The sequence below is a fragment of the Ptychodera flava genome, chromosome 13, assembly GCF_041260155.1.
Source record: "Ptychodera flava strain L36383 chromosome 13, AS_Pfla_20210202, whole genome shotgun sequence".
Taxonomy (NCBI): Eukaryota; Metazoa; Hemichordata; class Enteropneusta; family Ptychoderidae; genus Ptychodera; species Ptychodera flava.
This window is the reverse complement of record NC_091940.1, coordinates 12,455,030-12,465,559: the sequence shown is the minus strand read 5'-3', so window position 1 is coordinate 12,465,559 and position 10,530 is coordinate 12,455,030. Positions and strand designations below refer to the sequence as shown.

General features: G+C 37.8%; 1 protein-coding gene across 1 annotated transcript; it reads right to left on the bottom strand.

Annotated features, from left to right (window-relative positions):
• Nucleotides 1-2,138: 2,138 nt before the first annotated feature.
• On the bottom strand, nucleotides 2,139-8,553 carry LOC139147452 (uncharacterized protein KIAA1143 homolog). The gene is made up of 3 exons (XM_070718559.1): nucleotides 8,308-8,553; nucleotides 7,128-7,299; nucleotides 2,139-4,695 (listed from the first exon to the last, which is right to left on the bottom strand). The coding sequence occupies exons 1-3, from the start codon at nucleotides 8,413-8,415 to the stop codon at nucleotides 4,508-4,510; spliced, it is 468 nt and encodes a 155-aa protein (XP_070574660.1). The 5' UTR covers nucleotides 8,416-8,553; the 3' UTR covers nucleotides 2,139-4,507.
• Between the last annotated feature and the right edge of the window lie 1,977 nt (nucleotides 8,554-10,530).

The following is a 10,530-nucleotide window of genomic DNA, read 5'->3' as shown; positions in this document are numbered from 1 at the left end:
ATTTCTCCAAGAAGTCAATTAAACAATTACACCGAGAAGATCATAATTTCACACTTTATCTCATAAGTTTAGAAAGTAGAAAAATTGCATACAGTATACTGTTTGCTGTTCACACTACATACGTATATCTATATCAATGGTAGTTCGACAGCAATCTTTTTTGATGTGCACCATTTAGTATCTATAGACCAAACTATGAAATTATTAAATCTATTATGTAATAATACTATAAATACAGCAGATTATACTATAATGCAAACAACTAAAAATGAGCTCATACTGATGACCAATTAGCAATAACTGCCTCCAAGACAGTACACTACTAATTGTGTGCATTTTCGAAATAGTGTGACATTTGAAAGCACCATCTCAAATGTCGTCTGCCCGCGGCCAAGACAAGTAATAAATACATCCTTTATTATTTGCGTATGGTACCTCATTCTCTGTCAGTTGACCATTGTCCCATAAATTGCCAGACCTGAGTAATTAGACAGCACTGCTGATAAGTCAGCCATGCATGCATTTACAGAGACAAACGAACCTTTAGACATAGGAACTGAGCTGCTGGCAGGCACAAGTTGAAGAATCACTTCAGATGATTTTGAGACAAAGTATGTAACCTTGGTTAGTGATCAAGCTATTATGAACCGTAATAAACGTACGTAATCCTATTACCCAAGTATAGACTACAACTGTCGCTAGCTGTCCACTGAATTGTAATACTGTCACTGATTTTTACTGTGCCCTTTCGCGGACGTGATACGTGAAAATGAATTATGTAGATTTGTTTTTAATGGAAACAATACTGTTTAAGCCTTCGAAGGAGTATAGCTTACATGTCCCGAACATGGTTTACTCAAGAAATTTATATTTTACCCAGTTTGCGATACATTGTATACTTCTGAGAGCGTTGAGTGTGCTGATCATTGACTTACTACCATGACAACAAGAGGAGACAGTGTATTCATATATTCCTTCTCTATAATTTCTTGGTGGTTTTTGTACCCATTTCTAAATATCTCGCTCTTTCATAGGCACTGTCTTGAGTTTGTCGTTCTTAAGTCACCGAACTCACATGTTATCTGTAAATAATACTTCACCTATGCTGTGGAGTTTATACTGAAGCGCGATGTATTACCATCGAGCTGACAACATAAATTACTCGGTAAAAGCAGAACGCGTTTTAGGGCCAGATTATCGGACTTTCAAATTTTTTACAGTACTTTGTCAGCCTGCGTGTGTAAACTAATTTTAAAGACTGCGGAGCAGGTGAAGCTTTCACGGTCTTGCTTTCGTGAAAATCGAAAATGCTAGTTTTTCACTGTAGAGTTAACGTAAGACATCGTCAAGGATCTCGACAACGTCTTTTGGCCTCCGTCCGTCCATATGGACTAATAGCCTACTCGAGATCCTAGACAAAATAGGGCATGGGAGCCATTTAGAATTATAAATATCGGTAATTTTTTGTTTCCCTTGTGCCAAACTTTGCCTGATGCCCCATGGAAGAGAATAGTTCATATTTTCGTTGAGGATTAAACTTCCAGCTGTTTACTACCTAACTAGCCAGATTACATGATTTTACACGGTGCAGAACACATCGTGAAAAAACCTTCAACCTTCATGGGACACACGTCGAATAGCATAAACAAACAAAGTGATTTATACAGGTTAGTAAAGGCACATTCGAAGAACACTTGGGCACAAAATCTCCCTGTGGTGGGAATCAGTGCTAGTTTGAATATACAAAAAAACCCAAATGAGATAATTCTGAATTGACCTACAGTTTAGCAAGGACCCAGTATTCTAAAGTCTTCACTCAGTGGATTCACAAACTGAAAAACAGCCATCATTTAAAGAAAATCCCTGAATTTCAATGTCATACAGAAAGGTCAATCAGGCGATACAGTATTCCCTGCCTTGCATTCCTTGATTGATTTCTTGCTAATCACGATTCAAATGACGCTGTTCACTCTCAGGAGACAGGACCTTTGCAATGCTTTATTTGAATGGAAACATCTTTGTAATTACTTGAGTATGTCAAAGGCTATTTATTCCAGCTTGATGAACTCACAAGTGACAATTACAGTCATGGGTGAGTGAGGGAGAACGCCATTACAGAAAGAACGCGACAACACTCGTTTGTAGAAGCTCATTATTTTTATTAAATTCGAATGACAATGTCTCACTAAATACAAAAGATATCTCTGACCAGAATAGTAAATCTTTTTTTCAAATTCAAAAATTTAAACAAAATTTAACTTTTACAGTTCGAATGTTTAATGATAGTAAGGTATGATGGTATAGGGACCTGAAACTTGGTCTTTAATCATATAATCCCAGCAATAGAAAATCCCAACAAAACATTTCAATGAACCCATTGTAAAAATTCTTGACATATTGTAGGCTGCCCTCACAAGACCTATACAAGAACATTTTTTTTTCAGTTTCAACATGTCTCAGTTACCCAGACTGCTCTACGGGGCTCTCTTCTGGCCTTCCCTACACGTGGGCGACTGGAAGAGAGCCCCGCAGAGCAGTCTGGGTAACCAAGACTATTTCATTATGAACTACATTTAGTGTATCTATGATTTGAGATGCTAGCGATATTATGTGAAACACTGTTGTCAGGGTAACCATACATCAACAGTAAGTACTTGTGTGAATGTGGACATGCATAAGTGTGAAGTTTCCGTGGTTGCTATATGAATTTAAACACACTTTTGTAATAAATTAAACTCCATATCAAACCTGATTTCAAGTAGTGATTTATAATTCAAAATGTTTCTGGTAAAGTTCTAACTTCTGATTACAATAAAAAAATTCAAATACTGATTAATTTTCACAAAACTATTTTTTGAAGATATAAGATACTTCTTTAATTTTCATTTCCAGCAGTGCAGGCAATGTTAAATCATATGTTAGAGCCCTGTCACACCTTGACAATTTAGCCATGCCAATGTCTCAAAATTTCTCTAAAACGCTGGCTAAAGATGTATTTTTCAATTTTGGGTGTATACAATAGCATACTCATAACATCCTCATAGGTTAAAAATACATTTTGGGTACGCTAGACAATCATCGCGACACATTTTGACTTATAAGTAGCTTACAAGTAATGTGTGTGGATGTGTGTCAACACGCGCATAACCTACATACAACTTATGGCCTGCATGTGCGGGACGTATGAGCCATACACTGGCATACGTCGAAAAGTTTTGTGCATGCACAAAATACCAGCATGCTTCAGCAGTGCTCATAACTTATACAAAACTTACCCATAACGTATTCCTATTTGCGAAAAATTTTCATATGTTGGCTACATAGTCAAGGTGTGACACGGCCATTACAGCTATTGAGTTGATGATGAAGTTGAAACGTATAAAGATTATTTACACCCAACATTTTGATGTGCATGATAGACAGGGCACACATTTCAAACATATTGCATATGTTGTCATTTACCTTCAACTTTCATAAGGACATATATTAAATTAAGGACACTGGTCATCAATTTTACTTTTTTCAGCAGCTGATAAACATTAGAGAAGCATGCTGAAAAAGTACTCGACTCTTTTGAGCACTAGAAACAACTACAAACACACACAAGACAACATGACAATAGACAGAGTCAATATAACAAATGCAAAAGTGGGCAATTAGGCAGTGAAGGAAACAAAATGAAAAGGTTACATCATGTACATTATGTACCCAGCATTTTTTGCACTATTCCATGCATCTGTATTTTAGTCTGCATATTATTTTTCAAGCTCCACACAGTCTGAAGAACAGGTTATCTGGTAATCTCTACTTAACGTAGCTAAGCTTAAGGAGACAAGAGCAATCTTTTGCAATTATATTAGTTTTCAACTGGGGCTATGTGCCAGTATAAATTTAGACTCCGGGAAGAAATGAAAGATTGTAAACGTTTGCCGCTGAGGGCGCTATCCTACTGGAAACACACAGCTATTTTCACTTGAAGAACTTTTTCCATGAAGATTTTACCACTTACAGACTTTTCATTCACCTTTCACTGATTAACTTGGGCTTACAATTATTTGAAAGGTCAAAGGTCTTTTCTGATTCACTTGGATCCAGTGCAGCCTGTAAAATCTTAGGAACTTTAATGACATAAGGTGATATGCATGATAGATGCAAAGTGGTTCCAGAGGGTTTTTTTACAAAATACTCTCCTGTTACATCGTTTGAAGTGCTGGTTCAATGTTAGAAAATGAAGTGGTGGCTTAACTGGAAACAGAGCCAGAACTGGATCACTATCAACCTGACGCCACTGTGACTGGAAGCTGTGTGTTGCATAACTGATTTATAGCACATGGTTTCTTGCCCAAAGTAGAATGATTTGAAATCATCTCTCTCTTGAAAGCGAAATCACAAAACCAAAAAATAAATATATCATAGAGGTGGCAATTTTGGCAATATCATCAAAATTCTCTGATCGAATGGAATGAAACAGAAAGCAGGAATGGCTGATTGTCACACACCATCTTCACTATCCTTCTTCTTCATCGTCAAACGACAGCAAACTGGCATTTTTAACTTTCTTAGCACTGTTCTTTTTCTCATCCTTGTCTTTACTATCTTTCTTTTTCTTGGACGAGCTGGCATTCAGTTCTGACGTGTCACTGCTGGATCGCTTTGCCGGTTTTCTGAATTTGATCTTTCCATCGGCTGGAGAGTCTGATATCATGAAGATATAAATAAAATATCATTAGAAATATCTGATAGTATGATATAAATGGAATTACAAGTTAAAGAATTGCATCTGGTTGCTCACTAAAGTGGTTACATAGAAATTTGGATAACAATGTCAACTCTGCGACTATAGTATTTAGCATTGTATTTTAACTTTACTACTGTAAACATTATCAATAATGTCAACTCTGCGACTATAGTATTTAGCATTGTATTATTACTTTACTACTGCAAACATTATATATATATATATATATATATTATATTATATAACGACAACACCTCAGAATTTCTGTTAGCAGGAGCAAATGTTTCGCATTCATTGCTTTATTTGGTAAAAACAAAGCTACAATCATGATCAGAACCATTTTGGTGCTTGTGTATATATATATATATATATATATATATATATATATATATATATATATATATATATATATATATATATATATATATATATATATATATATATATATGTATGTATATGTATATGTATATGTATATATAACGACAACACCTCAGAATTTCTGTTAGCAGGAGCAAATGTAAGCATCCATTGCTTTATTTGGTAAAAACAAAGCTACAATCATGATCAGAACCATTTTGGTGCTTGTTTGGAGCACACAACAGACACTACATGTTAAAGGGCCAAAACTGTAACTTTGGATGATTTTTTTCATTATTTTTGGTTCTGTGTGTTAATTGTAATTTCTTGTTTGACTCCCCAAGCCACGTTAAAACACCAATTACATTTAATTAGCTTGTCAACATGGCCAACACCTGCAGTGTTTTTGATACGGGCAGTAAGCAGGTAAATGTTACCAGAGTTTCTGTTGGTATATCAATACAATGAGATTAGGCGACAGCAGATGTTACCGGGTTCCCAAATCATTTACCAATGTTCCCAACTTTTATAACAAACACATATGAGTAAAATGCACTGTTATTGTTTATGTTTGAATAATATATAGTCCAGACCAGAATTCACTTGTCAACAAAAATGATGCACTCTCAGTGTTCCCTCTAAGGTTTTGAGAAGGTGCGCAACATGAGATACGCCTGATTGCCTCACAGCTGGGTCCGTTCATGTATATGCCAGTGTTTGCGGTGACTTTTTTCTCCTCGCGTACGGCATATGCATTAGTCTGCTAAAATTGCGTAATGGCTGGATTTGAGTGCGTAATTTCACTTCCGCACTCGATTGATGAAAAAACTGACTGCAAAATACAATGTGCCGTTGAATAAACCTACACTACATATTCGGATTGTACGATGTAACATTATTTAATGAAAACAGTTTAACGAACAACTTGAACAATGTTGAAACGTAACAGCAAAGGGTATACATGCGACCGTCAAAACACATCGGGCAACCCAAAAGTTAGAGTTATGGCAGCTTATCCAGACACTTCTGCAGTGTTCAAAATTTATCGGGATTCCGACGAGCTCTACCGATGAATCATTTTTTTCACGAACTCGTTGAGCAAAGTTGAAAGAAAACAGATTTGTCTGCTTCGACGCCATGCTGCATGTGTTCTTGATCAAAATTTGGGAACAGCAAGACGCGATGATCGTGCACGATTGGCATTTATATAAGTTGTCGCAACATTTCTGTCAATCACTCACTTTTTGTCATAAGTTTCAGAAACTATCGCTCGCCTGAAAATTAGCAACGTAATTCATAGGCACAGCTGACATGATAACGTGCCTAACGTGATAACGTGTCAACTACGATGTCGATTTTTCAGACAACGCCCAGAGAATCCGAAACTTTCAACACAAAATGAGTGATTGACAGAAATGTGTTGCAAAAAATTTCGTCTTGTTGTCGCCTAAGCTCAGTCGTGGGGAGTGCTTTCGGTGTTATCCTTTGCGTATAGAAAACGCATAACAATGAACAAAATGCGTAGAGAGTCAATTTCAATGCGTAAATACTCACGATTTTTGCGTAAATACGAACTCTGTATGCTAATTTCTTGAGGTACGTCACAACGTACAATGAACGTTGGTGGCAACTGCACCGCCAACGGGCGCTAAACTCAAAACGCGGAAGTAAACTCTACGCTGAGATCGCACATTTCGCCCTGAGTTTAATATCGTTTACAAAACTAATACCGATTGAAATGACTGAGACTGCGCAAAACATGAAATTTCACTGCGAGAGCAGTCGGAGACATTTGCCAATTAGCGTGCAAATAAGCCTTAGCGGGAACACTGTGCACTCTACACATGTAACAGCTGAGTTGACAAGATGAATACTCTGTATCTCAACATGCTTTTGGAGTAGAACAAGAAACTGTTGTTGACATTAAAAAAACAAAAGAGTGAAATAGTCATAAAAAGTTGCAGCTAATGGTCCTTTAAATGTTGATTACCACTCTCAAGATTTCTTCAAGGGAACCATACTCCCAACTCACCGTCTTTTCCAAGATCTTCTAATTTCTTTCCTGTCACCTTGGCATAGTGTTCAGCTTCTTCCTGAGACAAATCACCCTCTTTAAGTGCAACAATTGTTGGCCTCTCATCCTCATTTTCTGGTCGATTGTCTTCATCAGAGTACGAGTCATCATCCTCTGGGTGGGACTGTTTCTGTGAACATGGCAACAATATGAAAAGAAGAAAAAGAATTTTTATCATTATTTTATTATTATCAATTTTAGGGGGGTCCTTGAACCTTGGTCATTCCATTCAGTGTATTGTAGTTTGTCATCATTCAAGAGGCATCATGGAAACATCAGTAGGCCACTTACTCATCCACTCATAGCACCCTCTCACTCAAGGGTCCGATTTACTGGTATGACTGTCCCTACACTGTGACTGACTGTGAATGTACAAACTCAGATATAAAACAAATTGCGATGATGAGTGGAAATAAAACTGCCAAGTTAGCATTCAAATGATTCTTTATATAGATCGTTGCAAACATTTCTGTTGTCTCATTTTTTTGCCTCAAAGCTAACACAGTATTTGACTATAAAAACCAAAAGAAATGTGCTGAAGGGCCTCGACTGAGTGCTGATGGATTTCTAAAACTTGGCTGTGCACGGTACATGGTCCTGTTTTCCAACAGGGTAATATGTTATGCCGATGGTGGTGGTGTACAACAAAGGGAGACGTGCTGCAAGAGAAAAGTCCGTGTAATGGTCCAAAATCAAACCCTGCCACAAAGGATAGCATATATCGGCCATGGTCGAATGAACACCCAAGGACGTGTGCCAGTGCCTTGAGCTTGGTTAAACAGAAGAACGGGAGCCTCGGTCTATGTCTATCACTAGTCCAAATACACGAGAGCATGGCACTGCTAAACAGTTAAACAGCTTCCACACCACACTCCACAGGGATTGCATTTTGAGTGTTCCACCATGGATGTTATGTTTATGGTTCCACACAAAAGAAATTCACCTGGCCGACACAATGCAATCGGGTGTTTGTGGGTCTGAAAATATTGAGGAAACAACAGATCCATTTTATACTGACATTTACAGAAATGGCGATCCGATTTTCGCCGTAACAGACGATAAGAAACGGGACAGAAACACTGGCCGGGATCAGGGCATAAAAAATGCTGTGCTACCCAACTCACAACTCAAACTGTACCTTTGTGTCAATTGTTGGTCCTTCTTTGTAACCGATCTTTTCCTTGAACTTGGACAGAAAGGTCGGCTCCGAAGGTTTAGTATAAGCTACATTTCGTCTTCCCGCCATGACGAGAAAATAATGTGATAACTAGCCTAAAAACCGCATTCATTCGCACTAGCAGACTGCTGCGTTTGCACACAATATGAAACAGCAGAAGACGACATCAACAGCCTGCATCGACGACGATGATTTGACATGGACTTCAGCATCAAATTGCACTTCAGATGCGTGTAACGTACCGAAGCGCGCAGCGCGGCGCTTCAAACTTATTAATACTTTTTGCCTGCTTCTGCATTTTTATAACTATTTGTTGCAGTTGATGATGAAAAAGCGCTGGAACTTAATCACATTTTGCAATTCCTTTTACTTCGATGCTGGTTACGTCCTAACAGAGTAGAAGGTCCGGATCTTATTTCCCTTTCACCAAAAACTTCGGGCTCAGTAGAGAATGGTCAGTTTCTTCGCAGTCGCTTGGTGGGCTGTTCAGCTTTGGGACTATTCGCCCTATAGACGAGTGTACAGAAGGGTTGTTTCTCGCTTCTGTACACTCGTCTATGGGGCGAATAGTCCCAGAGCTGAATAGCCCACCAAGGGACTGTGGTTTCTTCGACCGGGGGCGCGGGGAGGGGGAACGGTGTTTTTGATTTTGGTGAGGGGTCACCATGTTTGGAAATGCTCGGGGCTGGGGGAGGTCGTCAGTGTGCTTTTGATTGTAAGATACCTACAATCGCTTCGGCCCATATATAAATCACATATTAAAATTGTACCAGACACAAATCCTGTTCCGCAGTGTTCTGCGCACCTTCGGATGCTAATCAGACTCGGAGATACATGTATCTTAGCCTACTGTTTGCAAATTGACAATTTGTTTTTTCAAAGTGTAGTCAGTATGGTGACAAAAACTGAACCTTACGTTTCTGTATGAGAACTCTATACGAGAAAGCAACGTGCACAAATATTTCATAAAACATTGATACAGTCACATATAGCAGTCACATATTGCAAAGGAAAAAATGAAAGGACATTTTTCATCCTCATTTAGTTTATCTGAAAGGACTAATGTATTTGTGCCTGCATCAGGTTTTCAATTAAAATATGTGTTTCATGATTAAAATGATAACTGACCAAAGGAGTCTTTGTTGTAGCTGAGTTTTCACGGTCTAAAAGATATAAGAAAAAACCCTTTCAGCAAATGTGTACATCAGATTTGGCTAAGGGACTGGTCAGTTTCTTCGGCCTGGGAAGGGGGGGGGGCGGTGGATTATTTTTTGCCGACGTCAAAAAGTGGCTGACCCCCCTATTCCAAATTTTGAAAACAGGGTGACCCCCCCTATTCCAAATTTCGAAAACAGGGTGAAACCCCCCCCCCCGGCGCGCGACATAGGTAAAACAAACGGTGGACAAAATATATATATATATATATATATTATATTTTACGTTTCACATATATTTATATTTTGAATAGTCATTCTATGTTTTAATGAAATTAATTGGTGACATGTCAGTTGTAATAGGAATTTCAATGTGTCAATCTTAAAGTTTGAATACAGTACATTTTGAATCAGCTGTATTTTGAATGAGCTGTGAATGTATTTCACACTTTCTATGCTTAACCAGATGTCCTGAACTGTTGTACAGAAATGGATGTTAATCATTAATATCAAAGAGGAAAAAGCAGTGAATCAAAAACTTTGATGGGAGTTAAGACTTGCCAACCATCCTATTAAATCCTCCTGAGGAGCCATAGAGAGCTTTTTTAGCCAAATCTGATGTGTACAGTGCCTGAGAGGACCTTTTCTTGTAACATTGAAACCATAAAAGCACAGCTAATAATGACAAAAACTGCCTTTTTTAACTGTTATTTTGTTCATAAAAAGGCATCTTTCTACAGAAAACCTGTGACACAAAGGAAAATAATTGCATCAATGAGGAGGAAAGATATCTTGTCATTTTTCTATCTCTAAAATAAGTCACTGTATCAAATATATATTGTGAAATATTTGCATGTTGCTTTCTCATACTGAATTCTCATAGAGAGAACAGAAAAGTATCAGGAATTTGTCATCCTTTTCATATGAAATGCAGATTTCATAATGGTACACTTTCACTAAGCAAACATCAAGATATCTCTGATTTATTTAAGTATGGCGCCCGAAGGGTGCGCCGAAACATCCTGATATC